General features: G+C 62.9%; 1 protein-coding gene across 1 annotated transcript; it reads left to right on the top strand.

The window, feature by feature from the left end:
- The first annotated feature begins 3,064 nt into the window (after window positions 1-3,064).
- EXOC3L4 (exocyst complex component 3 like 4) lies at window positions 3,065-14,134 on the top strand. The gene is made up of 12 exons (XM_032839620.1): window positions 3,065-3,198; window positions 6,398-6,834; window positions 7,329-7,992; window positions 8,733-8,844; window positions 9,113-9,235; window positions 9,601-9,701; window positions 9,936-10,016; window positions 10,925-11,039; window positions 11,548-11,667; window positions 11,755-11,907; window positions 12,539-12,660; window positions 13,861-14,134. Exons 2-12 carry the CDS (start codon window positions 6,414-6,416, stop codon window positions 14,051-14,053), a joined length of 2,205 nt encoding a protein of 734 aa, XP_032695511.1. The 5' UTR covers window positions 3,065-3,198; window positions 6,398-6,413; the 3' UTR covers window positions 14,054-14,134.
- Window positions 14,135-16,867: the final 2,733 nt, after the last annotated feature.

Raw genomic sequence — 16,867 nt, 5'->3', positions numbered from 1 at the left:
TCCCCTCCCCACCCAGGTCTCAAGCTTAGAAGAGGTGTTGGACTGTCCTTCCAAGTTCTTCTTGTCCTCTGCCTCCAGCCCTCCTATGGTTCCACAGGGACATGGGAGGGGGGCAGACATTTCACAGGACGCATGCCGGGGCTTGCTGACCAACACATGGGTCGTGGGGTGAGGGACTTGAGCAAACAGGGATGATTTGTGTATTCCTGGTGTGGAAGGTGGGGTGGGCCAGGGTCTCATTTACTGAGATTTCTTCGGAGCCCCTCCCAGGTACAGTGTTAAACTCATTTGTATACGACTGTCCCAAGGTCCCACAGCTGACAAATCCCTGAGCTGGGACAGAATCCAGGTCCCCCTGAGAGCCAGGCCTGAGTGGTACCCACGATACCACACTGAAGCCCACCATCTACCAGGGCAGGCCTTGAGAGGAGGTGACCCATTATTGGAGGCCCCAGGAGCCTGCGGTACCTAGTGAGTCCAGGGTAGGGGAGTCAGGCCCACTGAGGCAGTCCACTGGGGGCAGAGCTTGGCATGTCCGCCCCTCCAAGCGCAGGCCCCCAGCGTGCAGGACAGTCTCTTAAAGACAGGTCCCCACCCCACTGACCTTCACTCACAAGAGCAGGTTCCGGCAGAGCGGGAGGGGGCGGTACCAGAAGTGGATGCCCCGCCCACCCGGTAGCCCCGCCCACATTCCCTGAGGCCCCGCCCCCAAGGCAGTTGGCATTGGGGGGAGGGGCCTTGGGAATCATCCGGAGCACCCATTCCGGCATGGGTTGGGGTCATTGCCTAGTGCAGGTCGGAGATGGGCCACCTCGACTTTGCAATATCGGTCTCGGAGAGACGCTGTCCCCTGCCCCGACCCAAAGCCAGTTAGGAGCAGAGGACTGAACCCAGGCTTCCTGCTCTCTGCCCGGTCTGTTTGGTCCTGGCTGCAGTGTGGGTGACATTTGCCGCCTCTGGAATCTGCATTCGAGGTGTGACAGCCTGGCTTCCCCGGAACCACGGGCACAAGCAAGCATCTGGGGGTGAGAGGCCTTCTCCCTGCCCTCTCCCACCTGGGAGCAGGTTCTCTGCTGCCGTGGACACATGTCCCCAAGAGCTGCATTTTTTTTTTTTTTTAAATGGAGACAAAGCTGGGACTTTTCTACAGGGATTTTACTGAGGCAATTGGGGAACCACAGCGTGGAGATGGGATGAAAGAACCAGCACAGCCTCCTGCTGAAAAGTGGACCCAGGCTGGGAATGGGTGCGGGGTGGAGCTGGGAGCTGGGGAGAGGCCCGGCCAACTCCCCAGGCCCTGGGTGCTGCCAGCTTTCCAGGGACCCCTCTCTTGAGAGGAGGTGACCCTAATGTGCCCTGTGAAGTAGAGACCAGGAAAGCCTCGCCCTATGGGAAGACCGCAGTCCTTAGAGGCCGGACCCGGGGCTGGCATCCTGGTCTCTATCTCACCAGCTTTGTGGGCCGCGGGCAGGTTTCTACGCCTCTGAGTCGGTGTTCCGGTGCAATGAGGGTGGAAGTATTCACTCCACAGAAGCCCTGGGACTGCCAAAGAAGAGCCCAGGGCTGTCACTGTGGGGTGTCCCTCTGTCTCTGAAGCTGTGCGTTCCCCTCCCATCTCTCGTTTCTGACTGCTGGAGACACGTGGCGCAGGAGACCAGCGAGCAGACCAGCCTGAGCTGGGGCGGGGCGGACCCTCCAGCCCATGGGGCTCGAGCTGAGACTTGTGACCCTGTTTCACAGAGGGGTACCCAGGGCTCAGGGGGCTCATGACTCTAGTGGGAAGCCAGAGGGCTTCCTGGAGGAGGTGCTGGTATCTCTGGGTCCAATCTGACCTGGCTACAGATGGCAGTGGGGCACTGCAGCATCTCAGGTGCCTTCTAATCCGTTGTGGGCTGGAGTTTGTCCTCCGAAAATTCCTACGTTGAAGTCCTAACTCCCAACAATTCCTCAGAAGGTGACTATATTTGGAGATAGTGCCTTGAAGAAGGTGATTATGTTAAAATGAGGCCATTATGGTGAGTCCTGATCCTATAGGACTGGTGTCCTCATAAGAACAGAAACACAGAGACACGCACGGAGGAACGACCGTGTGAGGACTCGGGGAGAGCATGGCGTCCACCTGCCCAGGAGAGAGGCCTCAGGAGAAATCAGCTTTGCTGACACCTGGATCTCAGATTTCTACCTCCAGAACTTGGAAAAATAAATGTCTGCTGCTTAAGCCCCCCAGCCAGTGGCGCTGTGTCCTGGCAGCCCTTGGACACGAGCCTGTCTCCACCTGCCCGGCTCTGCCCCCTGCCCAGAGGCTCCAGCCTGTTCAAGCCTGGATCAGTCCTCCTTGGATTTTCCCTAAGTTTTTTCCAAGGATGCCAGCACAGGAATCCCCCCATGAAGATGTGGGGCCTGCCTCTTCTGGGAAGACTCAGGGTCCCTCCCCACAAACCCTCCCCAGCTGGATCCGCGGTGGGGGAGGAGGGCCTGTGCTCTCCATTCCGCAGGCCCAGGCCGCATCCACACCTTTGCTGACCGCTGCCCAGAGCGCCATCTCTCCTCACTCTTGAGCGGAATCCTTCTCCCCCTGAGCCCCCTCCCACACTAGCTCCTGAAGCTCTCTGGAATGGCCTGTGGCTTATGACATTCCCTTTGCTGTCACTGTGACATCCTCCCGAACTATCCCCCCCCCACCCCCACCCCCGTGCCCCATGGGTTCTTGGCTCTCTGAGCCAGGCAGGGGCTCTCCGAATGAGCTTGGCACATGGGCCCAGAAGAGGGAGGGCTTCTTCTGGGCTGGGATGCCGCCCACTGTGGCAGGCCGGTGCCTCTGGCCCCTGGCCTCAGTGGGACCACAGAAGGGTCCCCCTCACACTGCCTTGAGCCCTGAAGGGCTGCCCCTCCCCTGCTGTGCTCCCTGACAGCCTGCGCATGGACTGCTAGGAATCAAAGGTTAGAGTAATAGTGTCTGCGACAGGAGGGGCACTTCTGAAAGTGAAACTATGGGTTTGGGGCCGGGGGGTGGGGCGGGGGGTGGGGCCGGTGGGCCCAGGGCTTGCGCAGACCAGGCTGGGAAGTCCCAGCTGTTGGTCACTCACTCGGGCTGCTCCAGAGGCCTTAGCACCGAGGCCCAGTTCCCGGGCCCTGGCTCAGCAGGCTTCTCCTGGCAGCTCTGTCCTGCCTGGGGCCTGGGCCCTCCTCACCCAGCAGGTACGTTCTGTGCAGGTGGCCCAGGAGGGCTGTGGGGATGCCTCGGGCAGTGGGCGGGGACTCAGGGGGCTGAGGACTGCTCGGGGTCTGCCAGTGGCCTTCTGGGCCAAGGATCTCAGCTCGGAGCCCAGGCCCGAGCTCAGCTCAAATCACCGGGTGCAGACAAAGACATGCAGAACGCAGCTATGCGGATGGAAAGACCCACACATGGGCACTGACAGACACACGGACTCACAGACAGAGCCACTCGCAGGCCTCTGAGACACATGTACGGGGGACACACTCAGGTTAATACACAAGGCCCGTCCACACAAAAGGGGGAACCCCCTCAGGCCTCCCCCCACGTTAGATAGCTTATCTGTTTTCCTTGGGTACCTGCCAGGTACTGGGCAGGCCTGGCTGGGGGCTGAGTCAGGCCCACTCCCCACCCTGGGGCGCTCGTGGCTCAGGGGAAGATGCCCCACCCCATGCCACCGTCCCTCAGTCACGGGACACCCAATGTGAAACCAGGCCCTGAGCGGGCCTCAGAGAGGCTGCCGAGGCAGGTATGGGGCGGGGTCAAGGTGGAGTCCACAGGGCATGGGGGCCAGCAGATACCGGTATGGGGCCTGGCCAGGATCGCAACGGGACCCTGAACCTGACGGTCCCCTCCTCCACCAGGCTGGCTCTGGGCTGATGGGCACGGGGCCGATGGACAGAGACTCCCGGGCCAGGAAGGAAAGCCCATTGCCACAGGAACACTGGGCAGCACAGCCCAAAGACACCTTGGAGGTGGGGGCACCCATGTCCCCTGGGCCCCGAAATCCAGGTCAGATTTGGAGAGCTAAGATGGGGAGGCTGGGAGAGGGAGCAGCCTGAGAGGGAGCTGGGAGGCTGGACATTCGAGGGCCAAAGAGGTGCCCGGGAGGCTGGATGCGTGCAGGTCAAGGAGGCCCAGAGGTGAGGTTGGAGGAAGTTCAGGGGTGGGGGGCTCTGAGTGCCAGGATCTGGGGAGCCATGGAAGGGCTTAAAGCAAGGGAGTGACCTCGTTGACTTGTGCTGTGGAAGGGTCAATAACGGCTTGGGGAAGTGTGGGAGCAAGGTCAAAGAGGGCAGAGGGACCAGCTGGGGGCCTCGAGGGGCCTTCAGGACAGGTCCGGTTCTGGATAAGGGTGGTCGAGCAGGCTGGGGGGACCCGTCTGCTTGTGTAGCCTCACATAAGACCCAAACTGCCAGCCGTCCCTCCTTCCCCCCGAATCTGCCTCTCGGCCTCACTCCTGGCGTCCGGGAGCAGCTGCCACTGTGGGCACCTCAGCCAGGAGAAAGGGTTCCTTGGGCAGCAGCGTGGCTCACTGTAGCTGGGAGACGCGGGGACCCAGGCTCTGCTCCCGAGGCTCCCTGACCCTGAGCTGTGGCTGGAGGCAAGACCCTGCCTCTTTTCTGAGCCTGTTTGCTCATCTATGAGATGAGGTGACACCCTGCAGCTTTGTTGTTAGGGAAACCTGATGTGCACCAGGCCTTGGGCTGGGCACACAGTAGGTGTTTACCAAGTGTAAGCTCTCCCCAGCCAAGACAGGGCCCAGTTGACCTTCTCCCATGCCCCTAGTGACAATACTCAAAGCACATCTGGGCACAGCACAGGTCGCCTGGACCCTGCTGGTGGCTAAGGGGCCCCGGGCACAATGGAGCTGGGGGCGGGGAGGGAAGAAAGCTCTCGGGACAATGTTCCCTGCATGTGTGGGTCAGTCCGAGTTGGGGCAGGGTCCCTGAGTCCCAGTGCCCAGGAGAGGACAATGACCTGTGACCTGGGCAGGGCTGATAAGAACCCATCAATCACCTGCGCGTGCCTCTCCCTCAGCAAGGCCTCTCTCCAGCTGTTAGGTGGCCTCTGGGAACAGGAAAGGAGGCCTTCGCTGACAACCTGTGCGTCTGACCCCTGGAGGGCATTCGGGGGGTGGGTGAGGGTCTGGGCCTTGACCATCCCAGTGTCATCCCCACCAAGGCATTTGGAAGAGGTGTTCCTGCCTGATGTCACCCAAGGGTCAGGTGACATCTTGACCTTTGTCCTGGGAGTGGGGGTAACCTGGGGATGGGCTGGGGGCTCTGGCCTCTGGTTAATCTGTGACTTCAGTAGGTCCAGCCCTCCTTTTGGCACACTTCTCCAAGGCTAAAGTAAGACCTTGCTGGTCTAAGAGAGGCCCCACCCTGGCCACACCATCACAAAGGGGTGGGTGGGAGGTCCCCCAACACTGAGGAGTCTCCTCTCTCCCATGCCAGCGTTACCTAGAGGCAGAAAATCAAACACAGGCCAGGCTGAGCCACAAGGGAGTGTGAGTGTACCCTGGGGCAGGCCTGGAGCCCAGGGTGGGCAAGGGCGGCCCCTGTTTTGCACCTCCATGCTCTAGAGACCCCCTCGGTACCCCGTCACTGGGGGAGCACAGCAGGGCTGGGTGGAAAGAAGAAGCAATGAGGGAGTACTGCCTTGGGGACCTCCAGGTCCCTCTCACCATGCCCTCTACGGTGCTGCAAGGCTGGATAGGGAGATAAGCCTTGGGGACAGCGGGGGATGGCCACAGACCTCAGGCCTGACCCCGCTTCCCTCCAATTCTGAGTTACCCAGAGAAGGGGTAGACTCTTACAGGGGTCCCTTAGCTCTCCTTTGAGCAGAAGCAGTTAGGCCCGATGGGCTGAATAAGGGTGCACTGAGGGCTTTGGTCGGGGGGAAGGGCAGTGAAGGCTGGTGGGGGGAGTGGGCATTTTAGGCTTCAGGACTTCACATCCAGGAAATCCTGGATGTGGTTGCTGGGCCCAGCCCCGGGGGCTGTGGGCTGTGGCTTGGGCTGGGCCACAGGACAACAGTGCAAGTTCAACTCTCCTCTCCCATTCTGACGGGAGGGTCTGGCCTGGCCAAGTCAGGGAGGGTCAGCACGGGGCCAGGGGGCACTGCCCTGGGGAAGGTGGTGTCGGGGAAGTTTTCCAGAAGGAAGTAGCTGTCTGCATCTCAGAGCCAGCTGCAGCCTGGCACAAAGACAGCCCCGGCCACGAGAGCTGCCTGGTGCCGGCCTAGGGTCATCTCCTGGGAGAAGCTTCCCCGACCAAGTCCAGCTGCTGGGCTCCCTGAGGTCTTACAGGTTTCTCACGGGGTTTCCGTGCCTATTCCCCAGGGCGGACACCACCCCTCCCCCACCCCAGAGCTCCTGAGCCTCCTTTTCATCTCCAGCTTTCCTGCTACCAAGATGTCGTTGCCACAGACCGTGATCTCTGGGCCAGAGCTGCACAGCCCCGAGGAGCCTGCGAAGAAGCTGCAGACCCCACCAGTGCGGGGTACCTGGCGGGCAAGCGGTGAGGGAGCTCCCGGCACCCGCCGTGAGGACACTTGGCCCGGCCTGGGCACATTCCGGCAGGCCTTCTCCCGGTCAAGCCAGCGGGCCTCAGGCCAGGCCCCCAAGGAGAACCTGGGCCTGTTCCAGCGCAGCTCTCGCTTCCTGTCCCGGTCCCTACGGCGAGCCCGGGAGGACAGCTCCACGGCTGACCAGTCCCAGGCCATGGCTGTGCCAGGGGTGACCCACGACCCACAGGTGCCCTCTAGGGTCATGGATGGTGGCCGCCGGCGGTCCTCCACTGGGGTGGGACGTGAGGAACTGGAACCTGAGGCAGGTGAGAGCTTCACAAACAATACTGAGCATGGGCGGAATCTGAGGTCAGAGGGTGAGCAGCAGGGCCCAGGCTTCCTGACAGGCTGTCCTCCCCAGCTACCCCAAACACTGCCCTGCCCAAACGCATTTTACATTCTCCCAGCATTTCAACCAGGGGAGCCTCCACGGGGCGGCTCAGAGAGGTGAGAGTGAGTCAAGCGAGACTCAGAGAGGTTAAGTGACTTGCCTCCAGTCTCACAGCCAGGAAGTGGGGAAATGGTATTTGAACCCGGATCTGCAGGACTCAGGAACCCTCACCTCCCCATCGTGGTCCACAGCCTGGCTCCTGGCCAAACTAGAGGGATGGGCAAGACCCTGGTCCTCTCAGGTCCCGGAGGGCTCCTGGCAGCCATGTGCCCGGAGGGAGGTTCTGGGGGACTGCCAGGGCGGGACACACTGGAGCTGGGCCCCAAGGCTGCCGAGCACCCTCACTGCCGGTGTCCTCGCGCGTCCTAGCACAAGGCAAATCCGTGGCCGACCTCATCACCGAGCGCCAGCTGTCGGCGGCCTTCGAGCAGCTGCGGCAGCTGGAGGGGCGGCTCGTGGCCGAGAAAGCCTCGCACAGCTTCCAGGAGGACCCCACGGGCTTCGCGCGGCGCGCCATGGACGTGTGTCTGCACTACGACGGGCTGGCGGCCGAGATCGGAGCCATCGTGCGCGAGACGCTGGGCCCGGGCGGCGTGGACGCGGCCGCGATCGGCGAGCTGGCCCGCACGGTGAGCGCGGAGGAGGAGGCGCACCCGGAGCCCCCCGCCGACGGCGACTTCCTGCTCACCCCGCGCCGCTGGCGCCAGCACTGGGAGGACGCGGTGAAGCAGAGCGCGCAGGAGCGCGTGCAGCAGGCGGGCGCCGGGGCGGCTCCTGGGGCGGCCGAGGCCGAGGGAGCGTCGGGCCTGGCCCAGCTGCTGGCTGAGCTGGGCGGCGTGGTTCGCAGCGACCTGCAGAAGGTGCGGCGGGAGGTGCTGCCGGCTTACTCGGCCGCCGGCTTCCCGGCGGGGGAGGCCTATCTGCGCGCCTTCCACGGTGCGGTGGCGCAGCGCCTCCAGGAGCTCGCTCAGGACGCCCGGGGCTGCGAGCAGCTCTACGTCCTGCTGGACTGGGCGGTCAATGTCTACGGCAGGTGAGGCCCCAGCCAGCGGCCGCGGGAGGCCCCAGAGGCTGGCATTGCCCGCCTGGCCGCTGCCCAGCCGGAGGCCGGTGGGTGCCCGCTCACCCTGGGCAGCTCAGGGCTCCTTTCTTCTCTCTTCCCTGGGGGAGGGCTGGTGATTGGGCAGCAGAGATCCCGGGGACTTTGACATTCTTTTCTTCTTGGGCCCTGGTACTCTCCCACCATAATTTTCTTAAGGGGCCACCTATGCACCCGTTCCTGAAAGCGGGAAAACATCTGAGAGGAGTCCAGAGAGAGGGCATGTGCTAGTCCACAGGGTGCCTTTGCGCATTTACAAAAGGGCAGCCCTCCAGGCCAGACACAGGGCGGCTCACAGAAGCTGGATCTCACCCCCACTCTTCCCTTTGGACGGGCCCTTAGGTACAGGCCCCGCCTGTCTCCAGCTCCCGCCCCCAGCTCTGCATGGTGTGATGGGGTGGATTACCTTCGCCTCTGAGCACTTCTCAGCTCTGAAGGCCAGAGAGCAGGTGGGAGGAGGGTGACTAAACACTCCTGGGCTCATTAATTTGTTGTGTGGCCTCAGGCAGGTGTCCGTCACTCTCTGGATCTCCCTGGTGGGGCCTGGGGAGTGGCAGATCCCTGAGCTGCCTGGTGCTTGGTGATGGTGTTAGGCTTGGCCAGGGGGAAATTCGGGGCAGCCACTCGTGCATCGGAGCCCAGCCCAGGCCCTCAGCCCCTACCCTGCCTTCCAGTCCTGACTTCCTGGGTGCCCCAGACCTGACCCTGTCCACGGAGCCACTACCCCCACTCCTGGCTCCTGCTTTGTGGGCCCGCCTGGAGAGTGACTACACCAGCTTCCTAGAGGTGAGGCCAGGGGCCAGGCCTGAGGGGCATGGTCCAGGCTGAATATGGCTGCCTCACCCTGGGGAGGTGTGGTGCCCAGAGTCACCCAGGGTGTGTGGCCCTGGATCAGGCCAGAGTCCCTTCTTCTCACCGTGTGGCCTTTGGCATAGGCCTATGCCCCAGCAGGGTGGTCCTTTCCTCCGAGGGTGCATGACAGCTCAGGAGGTAGGGGAACTGGGACCTCCTTCTTGGGAGGGTCTCACTGTGCCTCTCTTGCCACCTCGCACAGACCAAGGTCATGAGCTGCTTTGATAGCATCCTGCAGCTAGAGCAGAGTCGGTGGGCAGACACAGAGGCCCCCGATGTGCTACAGGGTCTCTACCACACGCCGCTGTCCATCGATGTCCACATGGTGAGCCTGGGGGGGAGGGAAGCATACTTGGGCCTCTGGTGCTGTTTGGTCCCCTTTGAGGTGGGGACACCCAGAACTATATGATCGAGTCCCAACCTCCTTTCCCCATTAGCCGAGAGCCTGAGGCCCCACCTGGGGTGGAATCAGGGACCCTGGGTCACATGCCAGGCTGGGATCCCCGGGGCTCGGCGCCCAGCTTGGCAAGTGGCCCTTGGATGTGGGGACAGGGAGGAGCTTCTGGAAGCTGTAGCTGAGATGGGGAGACAGAGCAGGGCAAGCTGGGGACACCTCTGGGCCACAGGTGGGGGACAGGGACATCAGGATCTGGGCTCTGACATGGGTTCAGTGGGTGGCATCTCTTGCAGCTTGTGGCAGAGCACGTGAAGGCGGCCGGTGCCATCTCTGCAGAACTGGAGGCCACCACCCTGAGCATCTGTGCACGTGCACTTGGCCTCTTCCTGCCCAGGTGCGGCCACCTCCTCCGCCTGGGGATGGAGTGGGTGGAGTGGCCAGGGTGTGGACGGCCCTCGTCCCTGGGTGCGGGGAGGGAGAGCCCGACCTGTTTGCTCAGTCTGAGATCTCAGGACAGGTGAGAGGGAGGGGCCTTGTTATAAGGCCCTGGGGGTCTGGGTGGGAACCTGAGCAGAGGGCTGACGCGCTAGGAGGGGGTCCCTAAGGCCTCTCCGTACTTCGCCCCCAGGTTTGCAAAGGCTTTTCTAGAGTCGAAGGCGGTGAGCGAACCTCATCTGGGCGCCAATATCAACGCCTGCGAGGAGCTCCGGTGGGTCTCTCCTGCTCCTCCGCAGAGGAGGTGCCCGGCGCCGCCAGCAGGGGGCGCGCGAGCACGGGGAACCGGGCACCCTGAGCGCCCGCGGTGGCCAGCTGGCGCCGGGGAGGAATCTGGACTCCGCCGAGGCATTGGGGGACTTCCCAGAAGGCCTCCATGGATGGCCCCGTCTCCACTCCCGCCCCCGCTGGAGGGTCCTCCCTCCGCCCTTCAGAGCTGAGGCCCTGGAAGGGATGCAGGGAGTTTCAACGCAGAGCAGAGGAGAAGTTCCAGCTAGCCCAGTCATGGCCTGGTGCCTGCCCAGTGTGTCCCCTGTCACCATGGGTTCCTTTCTTTCCTCCCTTCATCCAGGTTAGCCATATTCCTTTTCAGGGACACTCCTTTCTCTGGGAAGCCCTCCCTGGCTCTCCCCACTACTCTGGGGGTGGCACCTGGGTCCCTCTGTCCCCAGAAGGCAGAGCCCCCCCTTTCTGCTGGCAGCGGCTGCCCCCCTTCTATGCCTTCAACATCAGGACCAGCTTCGGTGTCCCCCACATTGTGGACCACCAGCAGCTGTGGGGGTGGACTTTGAGCCACCCCTGCTGGGGTCCCATCCTACCTCTGCCACCTGCTTGCTGTGTGCCTCAAGATAAGTCACTTCCCTTTTCTGTGCTTCCTTCTGTCACCTGTGAAATGGAGATCGGAGCACCTGCTCCTGAGGGCTGCGTGGGGACTTAATGTCTTAGAGGGATCATCTCACCTTCAGGGTTACTACCATGTGCAGCCCTAGGGGCTGCCCTTCACATTCTAGTCTAAGTTCGCGGAGTTGGTGTGGTACCTAGGCTCCATGGCTGTATACTGGAACTCCTTCCACAGCCTGCTCCCCCTTGCCCACTTCCTCCCCTGTCCTGGCCCCACCCCAGGACCAGTCTTCTGGCCAGGTTCCCAGGAACCTTTGAAGAGCTGGAGAAACCTCTAGTGGCTGCCACCTGTACCTTCCAGAAACGGCTGCTCCAGGGCCTGCAGGGTGATGTGCAAGTGAGTGGGGCTTCCCTCCCCACTTTCCACACCCAGTAGGTGCTCCCTGTGCCCTGGGTTCGTAGCAGCTTCAGGGGTGGTACGCTGGGGTGTGGGCAAGGGACTTGAACTGACCAATGAGGTCAGGAGATGCCCACTGACTTCAGTCTCCACCTCTCCGAGAAGATGGGTTCAAGGAATCAGACCCCTCACCCAGCCCCTCGGGCCTCCCCAGGCTCCTCTAAGAAAGGCCTGCCTAAAGGTTCACACTCAAACCCTGTCCACTGGAGCTCAGGGCCCGGACGAGGCGTTCCTGCTAAGGGCCTGGTAACATTCCTGGCCGAGAGAGGAGATGTTACCAGGGGGACTTTAGAAGGGAGCCAGATATCCCCTCCAGAGTTTCTTCCTGGGGACAGGCTGTCCCTTGACCCGAAACGCCCCTGTGAGGAGCCAGGCACTGGACTCTGAGGGGAGGTTCTGGGGAGGAGGAGGATATGGTTGGAAGACTCCTGTCCCCCTCCGCTCCCAGCCGCTTTTCAGGGACCTGTGCACCAAGGCGTGGCTGACACAAGACGTGCTGCAACCCCTCATGGACAAGGTGGTGGCCTTCGCCGGCCATCTGGAGCACATGGCCCCATTGCGGGCGCAGGTATCTCAAGGGCACAGGGCTCTGGCGGGGACGCGCGCTGGGCGGGGCCCTTGGCTCTGACCCTGATGCGGCTGCCGGCCCGCCCAGGAGACCCTGCAGGAGCTGCACCGGTACGTGGTCCGAGAGTACCTGGCGCAGGTGTTGAGGCCGCGCGAGCGGTTCCGGGGTGAGGAGCGCATGAGGAGCGCCCAGAAGATGGGCGTCGACGCCCAGGCCATCGGCGACACCTTCCAGGGTTTGGTAGGAGCATCCACGGCCAGCCCCGAGGGCCCACCTCCTCTGGGGCCTCTGGCCTGGGGACCTAACGCGGGCATCCCCCTTCTCACTGTAGTGGCCTCCGCAAGAGCCCCCGGGGGGTGGGCTTTGGCAGAAGGGGTTCTCCCCCGGCGCGGCTGGGGCGGGGCTAGGTGGCGGTCATCTCCATACATTTGCATACGGCTGGTGGGTTGGTGGGGCGAGTCAGGAAGGGGCGGGGCCTGTGGGAGGATCTTCCAGTCCCCCGACCCCGCCTTTGGGGCTGGGGCATTTCGTACACGCACACCCCTTATCTGGGCTGTTGGTGTCCCGCACTCTGTAGGATTCTGGGCTGTACCTCCGGGCCGAGGCCTCAGTTTACCCATCTGAGCAGAGACGGCAAGACATCTCTGCACTGTATTATGGGAAGGGAAGGTGGCCGAGTCCACCGCCGAGGCCCGAGGCCCCTTCCGCCACAAGCGCAGGAGGCAGTCATAGCAGGGACGCGGTGGCGGCTGCAGGGCGGCTGCAGGGGCCGGTGGGCTCGCGGGGCACTAGTGGAGGGGTTGCGGGCACGGGAGGTAAGGAGGCTCTGGGGGCAGGTGGCCCGGCCAGCACTTGTCTCCGTGTCTCGTAGGGCTCTGAGGCCACGTGGCTGGACCAGGCTATCCCGTGTGTGGCTGACATACTGGGTGAGACTTACAAAGACGACATCCTGAGGCACCTGGAGACACTCATCGGGAGCTACCCTGACATCAGGTCTGTTACCCACCTGCTCCCTCATGGGCCTCCAAGGACAGAGGGCCACCAGGCCCCAGGGCAGGGGGATTGGTGCCTTCAGAGGGTTGCTGTGTCTCTAGGTGGGCAGGGGAGGAACCCCAGGGAGGCACAGCTTTTTCTGGTGGGCAGGGGAGCTGCCATGCAGGCCAGGTGGGCGCTTCCTCGGGCCACTAGGTGCCAGTGCCTGGGGACCATGGCCCCTGACCTTCAGGCAGGGTGAGGGGGATGAGGGGGTTGAGGGGGGAGGAGCGGGGGTTAGCCCTCCTTCAGAAGCTATTCTGGGCCACTCTTCTTCAGTGCCCTTGGATGGGGAGGCCCCTACAGCCTGGGCGAGTGGGTTGTGGTCGTGGCCCCTCCTTGGGCATCATACCCCAGAGACAAGTACCCATCCCTGAGTTTGAAGGGAAAGCATGGCCCCTCTGCAAGAAAGCCCTATTGGGAGCCTGGAGACTCCCGACACCCCGACAGGAGGAAGGAGACTTTGATCCCTGGGGGTGTGTTGGGGAGAATGGTGAGTCATCGATCCTGTGGAAATTCCAACCCCAACCTCTCCATAACCTTGGAGAGTCCAGCATGGGGAGGCAACAGAGAGCCCGGGGCAAAGCCCTTTTCCACAGCCTGCACTCTGTCTTTGGCTGGAAATGACTGCCCCCTCAGAGCGCAAGGGGGGTTCCCCCGGTCCCTGGGGTTCCTCTACACTCGGCCAGCTCCTCCCCTGCCCCCACCTTCTGGAGGGGGGAGAAGGGGGGACTCCGGATGCTGCTGAGCCAGGGCTGCCCGCCCACTGCACGCTGCCTCTCTCCCTGCTGCCTGTGTATGCGGCTCCCTGCACAGTGCTCCCAGGAAGAGGCCCGGGACACCTCCTGGCCAGGGCCCCCGCTCCTGGAGGCCATCCCACTCTCTCGATCACTTCTCCACTGTTTCTTGACCTCCAGCTTGGACTGTTGTCCCTGTTGGGCACACTCCTTCCTCTCCCCACCCAGCTCAGCACCCTTGGAGCCCTAGCCACCCTGTGCAGGGGCACTGCCCCCTCCCTCAGCCTCGATCATTCTTGACTTTTCTCAGGCCGGGCCCCAGGAATGCTGGGTGGCCCTGCACTTGAGCCCAGGGCTTCCCCTCCCTCAAAGTCGGGATTGACCCTGGAGATGGGCTGGCAGGGACAGAGGCGTGTCTTTGCAGGCGGGACCACGTGCTGGCCATCCTAGCACTGCGCAGACTGGGCCGCCGGCGGAACCAGCGGCTCTTGCAGCATGCCCAGGGCCTGCTGAGGGCTGCTGCCAAGGCAGGGGGCTCCGGGGCAGCAGGGGGCCACGTGCTCTTTGAAGAGATCGAGGTGCCTGCCTCCATGGACCTGCTGATCGCCTGCATCTAACGGCCTGAGTCTGGGAGGGGGCGGGCTCAGGTTGGGGGGCTGCGTTAGCTCGAGGGCACCTCGCCCCAGGCTTGGAGCCCAGGGAGATGCCCTCAGCCCTGCTGCCAGCCTTGAAGCCCATGATGAGGAATCTTCACCCTCAGACACGGTGGCTGTGCCTCAGGAGGAAGGGCGAGAAGAGAGGCATGTTGGGCATTTGCAGGGGAGTGTTTGGGGGGGGGCAGAAGCTCCCTTCAGGACTGCCCTCCAGGGGAGGCCTCCCTGCCCAACGGTCCAGCTCCACCCCCAGTTCGAATGTGAAGGACAGAGTATTTATTTTGAAAATAAAAGTGAATTAAAATGGTGCCTCCCGAAAGAGGGAGCAGGTCTGAGTTGGCTGGGAGCAGAAGGTATGTGTCTCCACGTAGCGAGGGGTTGGGATGGAAAATTCTGTGGCTGTGGGTTCTGCCCATTGTACAAATGGGGAGACTGAGGCAGGTCCAGAGCTGGGAAGGCCTGTGCCTGTGGCTGCAGAGAAAACAGTCTTTAACCCTGGGATCCTGGGTCCACTGACTTCACATGCCAAGTGAACCTCACCCAGCTGGGGTGGGCACTGCTCTGTCAGTTCTCAACAGGCCCGGGCTCCTGGGAGACAAGAAAAGGCCAAGACGTGTTCTGCAGCCTGAAGTATTTGGGTTAGATGTGAGAGGGACTTCCCAGCAGGGCAAGTGTCACCCGGGGAGTATATGTGGGGGGTGCTGAGCCTGCTGGTCTCAGCTCTGTGAGGCGGGGCTGCAAGGAGATCCCTCCAGTGTGCACCTGTTACCCCTCCCTGCCCCCCTTCTCTCCCAGAAGCTTGGCCCTGGAATTTGACTCCTACCTACTGGCAAGGCTACAGGGAAACTCATTTGCATGGGCAGCCTCTAGATTGCCAGAGAGCCTGAGCACGGAAGATGGTGGGGGGAGACACTGAGACAGGCAGCCAGACGTGGGTGCCTTCCCACCGCCCTTCTGCAGCAGACCACCGGCTCTCTGAACCTGACCTTCACCACCAGTGGTAGGGGGCAACTGACGGCAGGTGGGCCAAGGTCCTGATCACCCAGTGAGGACGAGTCTCCTGAGCACAAGATGAGGGTTCTGACAGGCAACAGGCCCTGGCAGGTGGGGGATAGGACTCCCCGGCTTCCGTCGGGGCCCACCTCCCCACACCGTGGATGGCCAGGGGCAGTGCCGGGGAGGTCTGCCACAGCCCCAAGGCCAAGGCCAGAGAACACAGCCAAGTCTGAGTATTGTCGGGTTCCTGAGGGGAGTGGAAGCAGGTACCAGGGGCAGCCCCCTCCATAGATACACGGGGGCTGGGGGTCAGGGGTGGGGCAGGCAGGGGGCTGAGGGGATGTCTAGACCTCCCTAAGCAGGGAACCTGGAGGAGGGTGGGGCAGGAATGAGGGCAAGGAGAGGCTATGGTTCAGTGTGCAGGCTCCAGGCAGGTGGGGGGGAGCGCGGGGGAGTGTAGGGGAGTGGGGGAGGGGGGAGGGCGGGGGAGGGCATGTTCCAGCGCTGCCACTGACAAGCAATCGTTGCATCTTTCTGCTGTTGGGAAACTGAGGCACACAGAGGGTAGAGGTTGCTGCACAGCAGGCCCCAGCATAGGTAGCTTGAGGAGAAGGGGGGGTAGCCAGGGAGAAGGGGTGTGTCGGAGGGGCACTGCCTGGGTGGGGTAGGAGGCCTGGATCAGACCCCAGCCTGGTTCTCCCTAGGGAGCCCGTACCCCATGTTGGAGCCCCAGTCTCCTCGTGGAAGCCTCCTCCCACAGTTGGCCCTGACCCCATCCCTAACAGGCCTGGCCTTGCCCGAGCCCCTTGGCCGGAGGCTGAGGGTCCCAGGGTTGGGTTTCCAAGACAGGCTCCAGAGCTGGGGAGAAGGGGGTTCAGTCCCAGCCATGGGACACCTCTCTGTGGCACCCAGAGGCACCTCCCTGTGCCTCTGTTTCCCACAACGTGAGAGGAGGCCGTCTGTGCCCCCAGGCTGGGGAGGCTGAATTAGAAGCCAGCCCCGGGCTACAAACAGAGGCTGAGTGGGCGGCTGTGCGGCAGTGGGGGGCTCTGAGAGGTAGTGAAGCCTGAGGTGGTGGGGTGGGTGAGCGGGGAAGGCGCCCAGAGGAGGCTGGGAACAGAAGCGGAGGAGCCATTCTCTGACAGGAGCTTCCTGCCGCAGGGGAAAGGCTTTGGGCCGAGACCCAGGCCCCCTTCCTGAGCGTGTCTGGGCCTGGAGATAGGAAGTCAAGTTTTCCTGGCCGGAACCTTCATGCCCAGGCGGGTGTGTGGGCCTCGTGCATGTTCCTGTGGGCCTAGCAGGGTCTGGACACAGGGGCTGGCTTCCCGGGGCTAAGCGGGGATGAGCCGGAAGCCAGACAGTGGCCCTGAGGCGGGTGGTCAGGAAGGCTGGGGCCCAGAGGTGGGCCAGACCAAGGGAGCCAGACTCTGGCCATTGATCATTCTGCCCCAGACCCTCCCATTCTCCCTGCCCACCACGTCCCAGGAGGCCTTGCCGAGAGTGTAGCGTATTTCCTTGGCCATCCTGTTGTCCAGGCCAAGCATGGGGGAGGGCCCCATCAGAGGCCGTCAGAGGGCAGCTTCCGGACTCGTGGGCTAGGTTGTCTGGCTGCTACAGAAGCCTGGGTGTGTGTGTGAGCCTGCGGTGTGCCTGGGGGCAGAGGGGCCGTGCCCAGTGTCTGTGTTCCCCTATGGAGCAGGACATACTTTTTGCCCCCAGAGCGGGGGTCCTGGGCCCTGCCATCTGATCCCTGGTCTGGTCTCTGCCTGGCTACCCTCATTC

The sequence above is a fragment of the Lontra canadensis genome, unplaced genomic scaffold, assembly GCF_010015895.1.
Source record: "Lontra canadensis isolate GAN:19392208 unplaced genomic scaffold, GSC_riverotter_1.0 scaffold108, whole genome shotgun sequence".
Classification (NCBI taxonomy): Eukaryota; Metazoa; Chordata; class Mammalia; order Carnivora; family Mustelidae; genus Lontra; species Lontra canadensis.
Note: the sequence above shows the minus strand (reverse complement) of the source record. Positions and strands in the feature narration are given on the sequence as shown.

Coding starts and splice junctions, on each gene's coding strand:
- EXOC3L4 (XM_032839620.1), top strand. CDS start 6,414: ATGTCGTTGCCACAGACCGTGATCTCTGGGCCAGAGCTGCACAGCCCC. Junction 9,236..9,600: donor TGTCCATCGATGTCCACATG/GTGAGCCTGGGG, acceptor CATCTCTTGCAG/CTTGTGGCAGAGCACGTGAA. Junction 11,908..12,538: donor GCGACACCTTCCAGGGTTTG/GTAGGAGCATCC, acceptor CGTGTCTCGTAG/GGCTCTGAGGCCACGTGGCT.